Raw genomic sequence first — 17046 nt, 5'->3', positions numbered from 1 at the left:
TCAATTTTATTGTATGTGGGTTTCTTTTCTCGGGTTGTAGCCATTAGTGGTTGGATTGTACATTTGAATTTATTTCCTTTCAGAGTGGAAGGTTTCTCCCGATAAAATCAAAAATGTATTTTTGAAAAGTTCCTCAGTTAGATATCAATGAATGTTCTAAGTCACCCAGGTCATGGTGAATAATTCTAAAATCTTATTCAGTTTCCCTTCATATCTCTTCTTAGAGGCTACTATCCATGTTAATTATAACAGTTTATGAAAACTTCATATGGATACTGCAATGGTACAGTTGAGGAAATTACTTTCAATCTACAATGAAAGATATTACTGGAAAAGGGTAAGATGGTTTACGGACTTATTTAAGTGCATGACTGTTTACCCAGCAAGAGTGAAGCTTCAACAAGTACAATCAATCTGACTGGAAACGGAAAACATAGACAACATTTCAATTCAAAGCGTTTGCAATTCCAGCACCTTGGAGAGAGACATGGAACATTCCTCTGTCATCTCAAGTCAGAAATAAATCAATGGTTCATAACAGAAAATGTGATTAAAATGCATAACTCACCATAGTAGACATCTTAGACAAGGTTCCTGACAGCTGATTCTCCGCATGTGCAGCATCAGTTTCTGCTCCGTCCACATTCACTAAACTCTGGCTCATCGGCTGCATATATTTCATGTCACTCTTCCTGGAGTCAGTGGTCCTGCACACCTCGTAGTTGTACACGTGTGGGAGAGTCCCTGTCCCCAAAGTGTCTGAGTAACGCGGTGGATAATATGGAATCACAGGGAGGTTGGAGTGATACAGGACGCGAGACTGTCTCCATCTGTAGATTTTCACCGATATAATAACCACTAAACAGGTGATGAAGAGGAAGGAGACGACAGCCAAAGCCAAGACCAGGTAAAAGGTCAGGTTGTCGTTGTACTCCTTGTCCTGCGTAAAGTCCGTGAACTCTGACAGCACTTCTGGGAAGCTGTCCGCCACCGCCACGTTAACAACTACCGTCGCTGAGCGAGAGGGCTGTCCGTTGTCCTCCACTATCACGGTCAGTCTCTGTTTGGCGGCATCTTTATCAGTGACCTGGCGGATGGTTCTTATTTCTCCATTCTGTAAGCCCACTTCAAACAGCGCCCTGTCTGTGGCTTTCTGCAGTTTATAGGAGAGCCAGGCATTCTGTCCAGAGTCCACATCAACAGCCACCACTTTAGTCACCAGGTAGCCCACATCTGCTGAACGAGGCACCATCTCAGCCACCAGAGAGCCCGTCTGGACCGGATACAGAACCTGAGGCGGGTTGTCGTTCTGATCCTGGATCAGGATTCTCACGGTAGCCACTGAACTCAGAGGAGGAGAACCAGCATCGCGAGCTGTTACGTTGAATTCAAATGACTTGACTTGCTCAAAATCAAAGGACCTCACAGCATGAATGACACCACTCTCTGGACTGACTGATACCAAGGAAGACACAGGAACCCCATTCACCTCCTTGTCCTCCAGGAAGTAAGACACGCGAGCATTTTGAGCCCAGTCTGCATCAGTGGCACTGAGAGTAAACACAGAGAATCCAGGAGGGTTGTTCTCTGGTACCGTCTTACTGTACTCTGACTGATCAAATGTGGGCGGGCTGTCATTCACGTCTGACACTTTAACATGGATGGTTTTACTGCTGGACAATGGAGGAGAGCCTTGATCAGAGACGGATATTGTCAGATTATATTCAGGAATATTTTCTCTGTCTAAGATGTTATCAGTGACTAATGTGTAATATCCAGTTAGAGAAGACTCAATTTTGAAAGGTACATCTTGGTTAATGGAGCACTTTACCACACCGTTACTACCAGAGTCAATATCATCAACATTAACAACCGCTACAGTTGTTCCAGGAGGAGAGTCTTCAGGAATGGAGTTTGAAAATGACATCAGTTGTATTGAAGGGACATTGTCATTCTCATCAATAACCTGGATAATAACTTTACAAGTATCTGAATATGCTCCATGGTCACTAGCTTTAATGTCAAATTCAAAATCACTATTTCTTTCAAAATCAAGTGTACCTGTAACCCTTATTTCACCAGTATGTGCATTGACATCAAACAGGTTTTCGGCCTCTTTAGCCACATGAGCAAAAGAGTATGTAACTTCTCCATTGACTCCTGTGTCTGCATCATTTGCACTGACAGTAGTTACCACCGTCCCTTCAGGAGAGTTTTCTCTAATTTCTGCTTTATAAACAGGTTGGCTGCACACTGGCGCATTATCGTTTATATCCAGCACAGTGATTTGAATACGCACCGTCCCCGATCTATGAGGCTCACCGCCATCTGACGCGATCAGGACGAGTGTGTGAGTCTCCTCCTTCTCTCGGTCTAACGGTGTCTGTAAAACCATATCAACTGATCTCCGCCCATTAGGTTGTTGTGTTACTTCCAATTTGAAATTTACTGTCGGCTTTATTGTATATTTCTGTATGTCATTAATACCAACATCAGGATCGTCTGCGCTCTTCAGCGAGAAACGCGTCCCGACTGCAGCCGTTTCAACTATTTTTAAATCTATTTCGTGATTTTGAAATGACGGACTATTATCATTAATATCTATTATTTCCACCGTCACACGATAGACTTGGATTGGATTGTCCAGAAATATATCGAAGCTAAAGCTGCAGGGCGTCGTCTTTTTGCAAAGCTCTTCGCGGTCGATTCTCTCTCTGATAACGAGTGTACCTTTATCACGGTTTAAATCCACATATTGTCGGCCTCCTTTTATAATAATTCTGGCTTTACCTGACACCAGCCTCTCCACATCCAAACCCAAATCCCTCGCAATGTTTCCGACAAAAGATCCTTCCGCCTGCTCCTCCGGTATGGAATAGCGAGCCTGTCCGACCACAGAGCTCAGCTTCAGAAGACAAAGAAGGACGAACAGTACTCGCCATCGGTCTCTGCGAGCGATAATCCGGAAAACACACATTTTAAATCCAACAATCCAGACTCCTTTTCGACATAAATTCCAAAAAAGCCAGAGATGTCCGTATTTGCAAATGTCCGATATAAAGATAAACGCCTGTTTTTCTAACACCCAATGGCGGCCCGTCTTCTTCCTCAGCAGGAACGCAGAGAATGAATTCAGGAGGTGGACCGTCGCTGCTTGCCTACACAGTTATTCAGTGATGTGTCACTAGCGGCGCTCAGAGCCCTTTAACAGTAATACAAGTGATGTGTGTGTGTTGGTACACATTTGATAGACCACTGATTGAAAAAGGATCACTTTTTTGAATGGCATATTAAGTTCATTTTTATGATTACTATTATTAACACAGTGATTCCTCCTCCTACTCCTAATGATCTAATAATAGTCCGTGTTGACACTAATATATGTTTTTAATGATTTAGCTGAAATCGATTTCTGTCAGATCAGTGGAAAAGGCACGTGAATCGAGAATAGTACATTGTCTATAAGATGAAAAGATAAATTGAGGCTCTGTATGAAGATACTTAAATAATTTTATTTTTATGATTAATTACTTTTAATTTTTTTGTGTTTTTTCTATCTTATTGTATGTGGGATTTTTTCCTCAGGTTGAACCCAATGGTGGTCGGATTGTAAATTTGAATTGATTTCCTTCAGTGTGGAAGGTTTCTCCCTGTAAAGTTAGAAATTTATCTTCGAAAAGTTCCTCAGATAATTTTCAATGAATATTCTAAGTCACCAAGGTCATGGTGAATAATTATAAAATCTTATCGAGGCACCTTTATTCAGTTTCCTTTCATATCTTTTCTGAGAGGCTTCTATCCATTAAACTTATGACAACTTATGAATACTTCATATGGAAAGTGCAATGGTACGGTTGAAGACATTTCTTTCAATCTATAAGGAGAATAGAAGTGGAAAATATTACTGGAAAAGGGTAAGAAGGTTTTCAAATGTCATAAAGTGCATGACTGTTTACCAAGCAAGAGTGAACCTTCGACACAAGTCTTACATGACCGAAAGAACGGACAACATTTCAGTTCAGAGCGTTGGAAATTCCAGCACCTTGGAGAGTGACAAGGGACATTCCTCTGTCATCTCAAGACAGAAATAAATCAATGGTTCATAACAGAAAATGTGATTAAAATGCATAACTCACCATAGTAGACATCTTTGACAAGGTTCCTGACAGCTGATTCTCTGCATGTGTAGGATCAGTTTCTGCTCCGTCCACATTCACTAAACTTTGGCTCATCGGCTGCATATATTTCATGTCACTCTTCCTGGAGTCAGTGGTCCTGCACACCTCGTAGTTGTACACGTGTGGGAGAGTCCCTGTCCCCAAAGTGTCTGAGTAACGCGGTGGATAATATGGAATCACAGGGAGGTTGGAGTGATACAGGACGCGAGACTGTCTCCATCTGTAGATTTTCACCGATATAATAACCACTAAACATGTGATGAAGAGGAAGGAGACGACAGCCAAAGCCAAGACCAGGTAAAAGGTCAGGTTGTCGTTGTACTCCTTGTCCTGCGTAAAGTCCGTGAACTCGGACAGCACTTCTGGGAAGCTGTCCGCCACCGCCACATTCACGACCACCGTCGCTGAGCGAGAGGGCTGTCCGTTGTCCTCCACTATCACGGTCAGTCTCTGTTTGGCGGCATCTTTATCAGTGACCTGGCGGATGGTTCTTATTTCTCCATTCTGTAAGCCCACTTCAAACAGCGCCCTGTCTGTGGCTTTCTGCAGTTTATAGGAGAGCCAGGCATTCTGTCCAGAGTCCACATCAACAGCCACCACTTTAGTCACCAGGTAGCCCACATCTGCTGAACGAGGCACCATCTCAGCCACCAGAGAGCCCGTCTGGACCGGATACAGAACCTGGGGCGGGTTGTCGTTCTGGTCCTGGATCAGGATTCTCACGGTAGCCACTGAACTCAGAGGAGGTGAACCAGCATCGCGAGCTGTTACGTTGAATTGAAATGACTTGACTTGCTCAAAATCAAAGGACCTCACAGCATGAATGACACCACTCTCTGGACTGACTGATACCAAGGAAGACACAGGAACCCCATTCACCTCCTTGTCCTCCAGGAAGTAAGACACGCGAGCATTTTGAGCCCAGTCTGCATCAGTGGCACTGAGAGTAAACACAGAGAATCCAGGAGGGTTGTTCTCTGGTACCGTCTTACTGTACTCTGACTGATCAAATGTGGGCGGGCTGTCATTCACGTCTGACACTTTAACATGGATGGTTTTACTGCTGGACAATGGAGGAGAGCCTTGATCAGAGACGGATAGTGTGAGATTATATTCAGGAATATTTTCTCTGTCTAAGGTGTTATCAGTGACTAGTGTGTAATATCCAGTTAGAGAAGACTCAATTTTGAAAGGAACATCTTGGTTAATGGAGCACTTGACAACACCATTACTACCAGAATCTTCATCATCTACATTCACAACAGCTACAGTTGTTCCAGGAGGAGAGTCTTCTGGAATGGAGTTAGAAAATGACATTAACTGTATTGTAGGGATATTGTCATTCTCATCGATTAATTGAATGATAACTTTACATGTATCAGTATGTCCTCCATGGTCACTGGCCTTAACATTCAACTGATAGGTTTTAAATTTTTCAAAATCCAGTTTACCTGTAACTTTAATCTCACCAGTATGAGCATTTAGATGAAAGAGCTTTTCTGTCTCTTTAGCAACATGAGCAATAGAAAATGTAACTTCTCCATTGACTCCGGAGTCTGCATCATTTGCACTAACAGTAGTTACCACCGTTCCTTCAGGAGAGTTTTCTGTAATTTCTGCTTTATAAACAGGTTGGCTGCACACTGGCGCATTATCGTTCGCATCCAGCACAGTGATTTGAATACGCACCGTCCCCGATCTATGAGGCTCACCGCCATCTGAAGCAATCAGAACGAGTGTGTGAGTCTCCTCCTTCTCTCGGTCTAACGGGGTCTGTAAAACCATATCGACGGATCTGCCTCCATCAGGCTGGTTTTTCACCTCCAATTTGAAATTTCCTGGCGGTTTTAGAGTATATTTCTGTATATCATTAATGCCGACATCGGGGTCGTTTGCGTTCTCCAGCGAGAAACGAGTCCCGAGTGCAACCGTTTCAACTATTTTGAAATTAAGATCAGTTTTTTGGAACGACGGACTATTATCATTAATGTCTATTATTTCCACCGTCACACGATAAACCTGGATTGGATTGTCCAGAAATATATCAAAACTAAAGCTGCAGGGCGTCGTCTTTCCGCAAAGCTCTTCCCGGTCGATTCTCTCTCTGATAACGAGTGTACCTTTATCATGGTTTAAATCCACATATTGTCGGCCTCCTTTTATAATAATTCTGGCTTTACCTGACACCAGCCTCTCCACATCCAAACCCAAATCCCTCGCAATGTTTCCGACAAAAGATCCTTCCGCCTGCTCCTCCGGTATGGAATAGCGAGCCTGTCCGACCACAGAGCTCAGCTTCAGAAGACAAAGAAGGACGAACAGTACTCGCCATCGGTCTCTGCGAGCGGTAATCCGGAAAATGCACATTTTAAATCCAACGATCCAGACTCCTTTTCGAAATAAAATCCAAAAAAGCCAGGGATGTCCGTAGTTGCAAATGTCCAACACGACGGATAAACGCCTGTTTTTCTAACACCCAATGGCGGCCCGTCTTCTTCCTCAGCAGGAACGCAGAGAATGAATTCAGGAGGTGGACCGTCGCTGCTTGCCTACACAGTTATTCAGTGATGTGTCACTAGCGGCGCTCAGAGCCCTTTAACAGTAATACAAGTGTTCATGGACCTAATAGTTTAAAGTCCAGTGAAAGACAAATATAACTTCTTAACACATGGACCGAAATTCATGACTATCTAATGATAAAAACAAAAATATATTTGTTATTCATTTTAATAGTTTTAGCTGTGTTACAAGTAGTGATCACGATATTCGTAATTGTCAGAGTATTAATGAATTGCACTTGTTAGCTTCAGATTTATACCTTGAAGAGAAATATTTGTTAAGAGGTTCAAGACTATAAATAAAAATGTTATTACATGACTAACTGTATTTGTTTAGATTTTTCTTTCTTTATCATTTTAAAATGTTTGTGTGAAAACCAAGTCATGAGTGATCCTTCTGGAAGAACAGTGACTCTGCTGTGGCAGAAAGATCAAAGATTCATTTCAGCACCAAGGAGAGCGATAAAGACAATTCCTGGCTCATCTCAAGTCACTTCAATAAGTTATTAGTTCGAAAGATCAATCACTTACAAAATGTATAATTCGTCATATTAGACATCCTTGAATAGGTTTCTGATTGCCGATTATCTGCATGTGTAGGATCACTTTCTGCTCCATCTACACTCACAACACTCTGACTCTTTGATACTAGACTCTGCATTTCACACCACTCATTCTCGAATCATCACCAGACCTCATCCTTCAGACAAACCTGCAGTGCAGCAAAGACTGTAGGTTGACAGGTTGACAGCCTATAGCTCAGGGGTCACCAACACGGTGCCCGTGGGCACAAGGTCACCCCCAAGGACCACATAAATTGACGCAGGCTGTTCTAAAAATAGCACAACTCACTAGTGAGCTACATCTGAAAAATAATTTTATTCTGTTGCTATTCTTTATTTATCACACTTGCATTACATAGATATGAAAATGACAACATCTTAAAAATATGTTGATTATACATGAACTTAGATAAGTTTAGGTGACCTCTGACCTACACTAGTTCAAAGGTCAGTATTGCGCATGTGACAAAACCAGTGCTAGTGGAGAGTAAGCTAGCGGGCGCAGCGGAAATGGACGGTGAATGCAATTTTTTTTACCCCATAACATGTCAGAAAAAAGAAAAAAAACACTCATCACTTACACAACGAATTGGAGGAGGACTTCTTTTTTACAACCGTGAAAGAAACATGCGTGTGTCTCATTTCCGGGGCGAGTGTGGCGACGTCAAATCGTCTCAATGTGGAGAGACACTTGACTACGTGTCATAAAAGCTAGCATGCTAACTACCTACCGGGAAGCGCACTACGGGCAGAAACAGCCCGTTAGCTGAAGGTAGCTTTGATTAAGTAACTGTCTTTTTTCACAAAGCTGGCGAATAAGTCACAAAAAAAAACAAAGCTTCGTTTCGAGCTACACAAAATAAGTAAGTTGATTTTTCTTTAACATTACGTGATTGATAAACATGGTGAAACATCATAGTGAAAATGAGACATTGTTCCTATGAAACGTAGTGATGTAAGTGATCATCTGAAAAGTTAACAATCACTGAGAACTAATAAAATGCTGAATATTGATATCTGTTTCGCACCTTGTTGTCATTGTTGATAATTATTGTGAGAAATCATTAACGTGATCAGTGTCTTCACATAGATGCATATCATTAATCATTATTAATAATGTATAACTAAAGGCAAACTGAGCAAATTTGTTATTTCAGGAGAGCCTATCAAACAAGTAGCCCTTCGTATGACCCACTACCCATGAAGTAGCTCGGTTTCAAAAAGGCTGGTGGCCCTGGCCAGTAGCTTCTATTCTGGGGCAACTACAATATGTGTCATTAAAAAGAATACTACTTATTTACAATTTTTTTTCTGTTCGTTAGATTTTATACAGCAGATAGTAAAAATGAAGGTATTGCCTGCCAATTGATCTAAATTATCATGTGTCAGTCTATGCATGTTTTGATGTCATAGTACAATATGGAATACACAACTGGTTGCTCAAAACACTACTGTAGATATTCGTAAATACTCCAGTAAAATATTTCAAATACCCTTTATCCCAAAACAACAGGGGTGTTGTTCATCAAATTACTAATTTTACCATTATCATTGTTCTAACTTATGCTTGTAAGTGCCCACCTCGTACGCACACACACACACACACACCTCAGAATGCACAAACACACAGGATCTTACTCAAACACACAGACAGACACATGTGGAAGATTTTAGCACGATGGACAGAGTTGCAAAAGACTAGAATTTTGTGTGACTTTTGTTCACATTCATTGAATGTAATCTCACAAAGCAACCTACTGAAAATAAGTATTGCATTTTACTCACCATAGTAGACATCTTTGAAAAGGTTCCTGACAGCTGATTCTCTGTATGTGTAGGATCAGTTTCTGCTCCGTCCACATTCACTAAACTTTGGCTCATCGGCTGCATATATTTCATGTCACTCTTCCTGGAGTCAGTGGTCCTGCACACCTCGTAGTTGTACACGTGTGGGAGAGTCCCTGTCCCCAAAGTGTCTGAGTAACGCGGTGGATAATATGGAATCACAGGGAGGTTGGAGTGATACAGGACGCGAGACTGTCTCCATCTGTAGATTTTCACCGATATAATAACCACTAAACAGGTGATGAAGAGGAAGGAGACGACAGCCAAAGCCAAGACCAGGTAAAAGGTCAGGTTGTCGTTGTACTCCTTGTCCTGCGTAAAGTCCGTGAACTCTGACAGCACTTCTGGGAAGCTGTCCGCCACCGCCACGTTAACAACTACCGTCGCTGAGCGAGTGGGCTGTCCGTTGTCCTCCACTATCACGGTCAGTCTCTGTTTGGCGGCATCTTTATCAGTGACCTGGCGGATGGTTCTTATTTCTCCATTCTGTAAGCCCACTTCAAACAGCGCCCTGTCTGTGGCTTTCTGCAGTTTATAGGAGAGCCAGGCATTCTGTCCAGAGTCCACATCAACAGCCACCACTTTAGTCACCAGGTAGCCCACATCTGCTGAACGAGGCACCATCTCAGCCACCAGAGAGCCCGTCTGGACCGGATACAGAACCTGAGGCGGGTTGTCGTTCTGATCCTGGATCAGGATTCTCACAGTAGCCACTGAACTCAGAGGAGGTGAACCAGCATCGCGAGCCGTTACGTTGAAATCAAATGACTTGACTTGCTCAAAATCAAAGGACCTCACAGCATGAATGACACCACTCTCTGGACTGACTGATACCAAGGAAGACACAGGAACCCCATTCACCTCCTTGTCCTCCAGGAAGTAAGACACGCGAGCATTTTGAGCCCAGTCTGCATCAGTGGCACTGAGAGTAAACACAGAGAATCCAGGAGGGTTGTTCTCTGGTACCGTCTTACTGTACTCTGACTGATCAAATGTGGGCGGGCTGTCATTCACGTCTGACACTTTAACATGGATGGTTTTACTGCTGGACAATGGAGGAGAGCCTTGATCAGAGACGGATAGTGTGAGATTATATTCAGGAATATTTTCTCTGTCTAAGGTGTTATCAGTGACTAATGTGTAATATCCAGTTAGAGAAGACTCAATTTTGAAAGGCATGTCTGGGTTAATGGAGCACCTCACAACACCGTTACTACCAGAGTCTTTATCGTCTACATTAACAACACCTACAGTTGTTCCAAGAGGAGAGTCTTCTGGAATAGAGTTCGAAAATGACATTAACTGCAATATAGGGACATTGTCATTCTCATCTATAACCTGGATAATAACTTTACATGTATCAGTATATCCTCCATGGTCACTAGCCAAAACGTTTAGCTCATATATAATCGATTTTTCATAATCAAGATTACCTGTAACTTTAATCTCGCCAGTTTGGGCATTAATGTCAAACAGCGTTTTTTCCTCCCTGCTCACATGCGGGATGGAATATGTAACTTCTCCATTGACTCCTGTGTCTGCATCATTTGCACTAACAGTAGTTACAACCGTCCCTTCAGGAGAGTTTTCTCTAATATCTGCTTTATAAACAGGTTGGCTGCACACTGGCGCATTATCGTTCGCATCCAGCACAGTGATTTGAATACGCACCGTCCCCGATCTATGAGGCTCACCGCCATCTGAAGCGATCAGGACGAGTGTGTGAGTCTCCTCCTTCTCTCGGTCTAACGGGGTCTGTAAAACCATTTCGACGGATCTGCGTCCATTAGCTTGTTGTGTTACCTCCAATTTGAAATTTTCTGTTGGTTTCAGAGTATATTTCTGTATATCGTTAATACCAACATCAGGATCATTTGCACTAGCAAGCGAGAAACGCGTCCCGGCTGCAGCCGTTTCAACTATTTTTAAATTGATTTCATGTTTTGGGAAAGACGGACTATTATCATTAATATCTATTATTTCCACCGTCACACGATAGACTTGGATTGGATTGTCCAGAAATATATCGAAGCTAAAGCTGCAGGGCGTCGTCTTTTCGCAAAGCTCTTCCCGGTCGATTCTCTCTCTGATAACGAGTGTACCTTTATCTCGGTTTAAATCCACATATTGTCGGCCTCCTTTTATAATAATTCTGGCTTTACCTGACACCAGCCTCTCCACATCCAAACCCAAATCCCTCGCAATGTTTCCGACAAAAGATCCTTCCGCCTGCTCCTCCGGTATGGAATAGCGAGCCTGTCCGACCACAGAGCTCAGCTTCAGAAGACAAAGAAGGACGAACAGTACTCGCCATCGGTCTCTGCGAGCGATAATCCGGAAAATACACATTTTAAATCCAACGATCCAGACTCCTTTTCGACATTAAATCCAAAAAAGCCAGAGATGTCCGTAGTTGCAAATGTCCGATACGACGGATAAACGCCTGTTTTTCTAACACCCAATGGCGGCCCGTCTTCTTCCTCGGCAGGAACGCAGAGAATGAATTCAGGAGGTGGACCGTCGCTGCTTGCCTACACAGTTATTCAGTGATGTGTCACTAGCGGCGCTCAGAGCCGTTTGACAGTAATACAGGTGTTCATGGACTTATAGATTCAAGTCCTGTGAAAGACAAATAAAATTTCTCAATATATGGACAGTAATTTATCACTATGTAATATTAATAAAAAATATTATTTTTCATTAATTTTATTCGTTTTAGCATTGTTATAAGTGATGGCCACAATATCAGTCATCGTCACAGTATTAGTGCATTGTATGATGTTGGCTTCAGATATATATATATCGCAGAAAATTCTTTCTCCTGAGGTTCAATGCTAGAAATAAAAATGGTTTTATATCATTGATTTTGTTTCTGTAGATCTTTAATTCTTCAATGTTTTGAAATGTTTATGAAATCCAAGTCAAGAGTAACCGTTCTGTAAGCACAGTGACTGTTGTGACATTAAGACCAAAGATAAATTTCAGCACCATGGACAGCGACAAAGGTCATTACAGGTTCATCTCAAGCCACCTAAGTAAGTTATTATTTCCAAAGATCATTTACTAATAAAATGAATTTTCACCTCCTGATTATCGCATATAAAGGATCAGTTTTTGCTCCATCTACACTCACTAAACATTGACTTTCTTTTCAAACTTTAGCAGACCCTACACTTCACACCACTCATTCTCGAATCTTCATGGGACAACATCCTCTATGACAAACCTGCAGTAAAGTGGTCAGCGACGGGCTGGAGAGTGATAGGTCGATAATATATAGCTTCTTCTATGAGGTTGCAACAATATGAGTCCTTAAAATGAGTACTAATTCTTTTCATTATCTCTTTTGTTCCTTACATTTTCTGCAGTGGAAAGGGTAAGTGAAGGTATCGCCTGCCAAATGATTGGAACTATCATGTGACAGTCAGTGCATGTTTTGATTTCTTAGTACAATACGGAATACACAAATGTTTGCTAACAACAGGACTATTCGAGACATTCTTCAACACTAAAGTTAAATATTTAAATGCCCTTTCTCTCAAACTAACAGAGTTTTAATTTCCGTATTTTCCCGCACTATAAGCCACACCTAAAAGCCTCAAATTTTCTCAAAAACTGACAGTGCGCGTTATATTCCGATGCTCCTCATCTATGGATCAGTATTGGCTAATTATGGCTACCGTAGTCAGGGGGCGTCGCCGAAGTTGCAGCGGTAAAAGCTGTAAAGGGGAGCTCCAGTCCCACAACACTTGTGTGTGTGTGTGTGTGTGTGTATAAAGACCCCAAAATGGCACCTTTCAAAAGACATGCTTACGACGCAGAGTTCAAACTCAAGGTGATCAGTCACGCAGTAGAACAAGGGAGTAAAGCAGCAGTGAGAGAATTCAATACTAACGAATCAATGGTACGGAAGTGGAGGAAGCAACAAGATGACCAGCAGCAAGTAAAGAAGACTAAACAGAGTTTCCGAGTGAACAAAGCGAGACGGTCACAGTTGGAGGAAAAACTCGAATAGCAGGTTGTCGAACAGAGAGCGGCAAGTAGAGGCGTCTCTACAGTCACTATTCAGATGAAGGCAACAGAACTAGCTAGCAACATGAACATCAATGAACTTAGAGCCGCTCCTTCTTGGTGCTTTTGTTTTATGAAACACTTTGAACTGTGACATATGGAGTTGGAAATACATTGTTTTCAACAAAGGCAGCACAAATACAAGTAAGAGCTTCCGGTACGTACAGTACCGTTTTCTGAGTGCACTAACTTGTTTTGGGAGTGAACGGAGTTGTCAGAATGTTAGTTTGTATGCTATTAATGAAGTTTGGCTGACTTATGAGACTGTTTTGTTGACATTCCCTTTAGCGCAACTTCATCTAGTGGATGCATAATGAAACCCCATCCACTACAGTACTTTCTATGCGCCTTATAATGCGGTGCACCTTCTATATGAAAACAGTTTTAAAACAGGCCAGTCATTGAACATGCACCTTATAATCCGATGCGCCTTATGGTGCGGAAAATACGGTAATCGAATTTCCATTTTTACCGTTATTTTCGTTCCTATTGATAGGTATGTAAATGCCCACCTCATGCACACATACAGACCTAAGAACACATGCATAAGCACAAACCTACTCAAACACACATGCACAACACAGACAGACACGCATGTGAGTTTTCAACACAACGAAGAGAGATGCAAAAGACAAGAAATTTGCGCCAATTTCATTCACATTCATTTTGTATGATCTCACAAAGTAACCTACTGAAAATAAGTATTGTATGTTACTCACCATAGTAGACATCTTTGACAAGGTTCCTGACAGCTGATTCTCTGTAAGTGTAGCATCAGTTTCTGCTCCGTCCACATTCACTAAACTTTGGCTCATCGGCTGCATATATTTCATGTCACTCTTCCTGGAGTCAGTGGTCCTGCACACCTCGTAGTTGTACACGTGTGGGAGAGTCCCTGTCCCCAAAGTGTCTGAGTAACGCGGTGGATAATATGGAATCACAGGGAGGTTGGAGTGATACAGGACGCGAGACTGTCTCCATCTGTAGATTTTCACCGATATTATAACCACTAAACAGGTGATGAAGAGGAAGGAGACGACAGCCAAAGCCAAGACCAGGTAAAAGGTCAGGTTGTCGTTGTACTCCTTGTCCTGCGTAAAGTCCGTGAACTCTGACAGCACTTCCGGGAAGCTGTCCGCCACCGCCACGTTAATGACCACCGTGGCCGAGCGAGAGGGCTGTCCGTTGTCCTCCACTATCACGGTCAGTCTCTGTTTGGCGGCATCTTTATCAGTGACCTGGCGGATGGTTCTTATTTCTCCATTCTGTAAGCCCACTTCAAACAGCGCCCTGTCTGTGGCTTTCTGCAGTTTATAGGAGAGCCAGGCATTCTGTCCAGAGTCCACATCAACAGCCACCACTTTAGTCACCAGGTAGCCCACATCTGCTGAACGAGGCACCATCTCAGCCACCAGAGAGCCCGTCTGGACCGGATACAGAACCTGAGGCGGGTTGTCGTTCTGGTCCTGGATCAGGATTCTCACCATAGCCACTGAGCTTAGAGGAGGTGAACCAGCATCGCGAGCTGTTACATTGAAGTCAAATGACTTGACTTGCTCAAAATCAAAGGACCTCACAGCATGAATGACACCACTCTCTGGACTGACTGATACCAAGGAAGACACAGGAACCCCATTCACCTCCTTGTCCTCCAGGAAGTAAGACACGCGAGCATTTTGAGCCCAGTCTGCATCAGTGGCACTGAGAGTAAACACAGAGAATCCAGGAGGGTTGTTCTCTGGTACCGTCTTACTGTACTCTGACTGATCAAATGTGGGCGGGCTGTCATTCACGTCTGACACTTTAACATGGATGGTTTTACTGCTGGACAATGGAGGAGAGCCTTGATCAGAGACGGATATTGTGAGATTGAATTCGGGAATATTTTCTCTGTCTAAGATATTATCAGTGACTAATGTGTAATATCCAGTTAGAGAAGACTCAATTTTGAAAGGAACATCTTGGTTAATGGAGCACTTAACAACACCATGACTACCAGAATCTTCATCATCAACATTAAAAACTGCTACAGTTGTTCCAGGAAGAGAATCTTCAGGAATAGAGTTAGAAAATGACATCAATTGTATTGTAGGGACATTGTCATTCTCATCAATTATTTGAATGATAACTTTACATGTATCAGTATATCCTCCATGGTCACTGGCCTTAATATTCAAGTGAAATGTCTTAGAATATTCGAAATCCAGTTCCCCTGTTACTTTAATCTCACCTGTATAAACATTTACATCAAACAGCTTTTTTTCCTCCCTGCTCACATGCGGGATGGAATATGTAACTTCTCCATTGACTCCTGTGTCTGCATCATTTGCACTAACAGTAGTTACCACCGTTCCTTCGGGGGAGTTTTCTCTAATTTCTGCTTTATAAACAGGTTGGCTGCACACTGGCGCATTATCGTTCGCATCCAGCACAGTGATTTGAATACGCACCGTCCCCGATCTATGAGGCTCACCGCCATCTGACGCGATCAGGACGAGTGTGTGAGTCTCCTCCTTCTCTCGGTCTAACGGGGTCTGTAAAACCATTTCGACGGATCTGCCTCCATCAGGCTGGTTTTGTAACTCCAATTTAAAGTGATCTGTAGGTTTCAGGGTATATTTCTGGATGTCATTAATACCAACATCAGGGTCATTTGCACTCTCCAGCGAGAAACGCGTTCCAACCGCAGCCGTTTCAACTATTTTCAAATTGATTTCATGTTTTGGAAATGACGGACTATTATCATTAATATCTATTATTTCTACCGTCACACGATAAACCTGAATCGGATTTTCTAAAACGATGTCGAAGCTAAAGCTGCAGGGCGTCGTCTTTCTGCATAGCTCTTCCCGGTCGATTCTCTCTCTGATAACGAGTGTACCTTTATCTCGGTTTAAATCCACATATTGTCGGCCTCCTTTTATAATAATTCTGGCTTTACCTGACACCAGCCTCTCCACATCCAAACCCAAATCCCTCGCAATGTTTCCGACAAAAGATCCTTCCGCCTGCTCCTCCGGTATGGAATAACGAGCCTGTCCGACCACAGAGCTCAGCTTCAGAAGACAAAGAAGGACGAACAGTACTCGCCATCGGTCTCTGCGAGCGATAATCCGGAAAACGCACATTTTAAATCCAACAATCCAGACTCCTTTTCGACATAAAATCCAAAAATGCCAGAGATGTCCGTATTTGCAAATGTCCGACACGACGGATAAACGCTTGTTTTTCTAACACCCAATGGCGGCCCGTCTTCTTCCTCAGCAGGAACGCAGAGAATGAATTCAGGAGGTGGACCGTCGCTGCTTGCCTACACAGTTATTCAGTGATGTGTCACTAGCGGCGCTCAGAGCCCTTTAACAGTAATACAAGTGTTCATGAACTTAATAGTGTCAAGTCTAGTGAGAGACAATTATCATTTCTAAACATATGGAGCTTATGATCACATAGGATAAAAAATAAGGACGTTATTATTTTTCGTAGTACTTGCAGTGTTACAAGTAGTGGTCATGATATCAGTCATTGTCAGAGTATTAGTGTATTGTATTGTGTTGGCTTCAGATTTATATATTGAAGAAAAAAATTTGAGAGTTTCAAAAGTGGAAATTAAAATGTAATTATTTCGTGCGCGACATTTCCAAAGAGTGAACCTTTCTTCATCTCCTCTGGGATCAAGTATAAAATCTGCGCCTTCATTTGACGCTGCAAAAGAGTCTGTAAAATGGAAAGCCATACTGTCCGTTGGCCAAAGCTGCACCATCTTTCTGCAGAGCGTCAATGATTTTCTTTGCCATTTCAAATAAGTGTTAAAAGTCAACTGATTCAAATTAA

The 17046-nt window shown here is 42.5% G+C and overlaps 5 protein-coding genes across 8 annotated transcripts in view; all 5 read right to left on the bottom strand.

Annotated features, from left to right (window-relative positions):
* Positions 1 to 17046, bottom strand: part of LOC147227604 (protocadherin gamma-C5-like) — a 354356-nt gene that overhangs the window by 203743 nt on the left and 133567 nt on the right. The gene's annotated exons all lie outside the window — the stretch shown is intronic.
* On the bottom strand, positions 410 to 2977 carry LOC147227616 (protocadherin beta-16-like). The gene is made up of 3 exons (XM_086158800.1): positions 2623 to 2977; positions 569 to 1335; positions 410 to 418 (listed from the first exon to the last, which is right to left on the bottom strand). The coding sequence occupies exons 1-3, from the start codon at positions 2975 to 2977 to the stop codon at positions 410 to 412; spliced, it is 1131 nt and encodes a 376-aa protein (XP_086014926.1).
* Positions 4119 to 6545, bottom strand: LOC147227615 (protocadherin gamma-A11-like). The gene has a single exon (XM_086158799.1). It carries the CDS (start codon positions 6543 to 6545, stop codon positions 4119 to 4121), a length of 2427 nt encoding a protein of 808 aa, XP_086014925.1.
* Positions 7422 to 11493, bottom strand: LOC147227614 (protocadherin beta-16-like). The gene is made up of 3 exons (XM_086158797.1): positions 11139 to 11493; positions 9085 to 9851; positions 7422 to 7448 (listed from the first exon to the last, which is right to left on the bottom strand). The coding sequence occupies exons 1-3, from the start codon at positions 11491 to 11493 to the stop codon at positions 7422 to 7424; spliced, it is 1149 nt and encodes a 382-aa protein (XP_086014923.1).
* On the bottom strand, positions 13729 to 16434 carry LOC147227613 (protocadherin beta-16-like). The gene is made up of 3 exons (XM_086158796.1): positions 15989 to 16434; positions 13935 to 14707; positions 13729 to 13746 (listed from the first exon to the last, which is right to left on the bottom strand). The coding sequence occupies exons 1-3, from the start codon at positions 16341 to 16343 to the stop codon at positions 13729 to 13731; spliced, it is 1146 nt and encodes a 381-aa protein (XP_086014922.1). The 5' UTR covers positions 16344 to 16434.

Source organism: Fistularia commersonii, chromosome 13, assembly GCF_037954325.1.
Source record: "Fistularia commersonii isolate RoL2024-O1a breed Wild chromosome 13, RoL_Fcom_v1.0, whole genome shotgun sequence".
NCBI lineage: Eukaryota > Metazoa > Chordata > Actinopteri > Syngnathiformes > Fistulariidae > Fistularia > Fistularia commersonii.
The sequence above is the reverse complement of the archived record's forward strand: the minus strand, read 5'-3'. Positions and strand labels throughout refer to the sequence as shown.

What these genes read in the sequence shown, in the direction of transcription:
- LOC147227615 (XM_086158799.1), bottom strand. Translation starts at nt 6,545, where the DNA reads ATGTGCATTTTCCGGATTACCGCTCGCAGAGACCGATGGCGAGTACTG.
- LOC147227613 (XM_086158796.1), bottom strand. Translation starts at nt 16,343, where the DNA reads ATGTGCGTTTTCCGGATTATCGCTCGCAGAGACCGATGGCGAGTACTG. An exon ending in AAATCCGATTCAGGTTTATC is followed by an intron (nt 14,708 to 15,988) that starts GTGTGACGGTAG and finishes CTCTAAGCTCAG; the next exon opens with TGGCTATGGTGAGAATCCTG.
- LOC147227614 (XM_086158797.1), bottom strand. Translation starts at nt 11,493, where the DNA reads ATGTGTATTTTCCGGATTATCGCTCGCAGAGACCGATGGCGAGTACTG. An exon ending in CAATCCAATCCAAGTCTATC is followed by an intron (nt 9,852 to 11,138) that starts GTGTGACGGTGG and finishes GTTCAGTGGCTA; the next exon opens with CTGTGAGAATCCTGATCCAG. An exon ending in TTTCAAAGATGTCTACTATG is followed by an intron (nt 7,449 to 9,084) that starts GTGAGTAAAATG and finishes GCTGCACTGCAG; the next exon opens with GTTTGTCTGAAGGATGAGGT.
- LOC147227616 (XM_086158800.1), bottom strand. Translation starts at nt 2,977, where the DNA reads ATGTGTGTTTTCCGGATTATCGCTCGCAGAGACCGATGGCGAGTACTG. An exon ending in CAATCCAATCCAAGTCTATC is followed by an intron (nt 1,336 to 2,622) that starts GTGTGACGGTGG and finishes GTTCAGTGGCTA; the next exon opens with CCGTGAGAATCCTGATCCAG.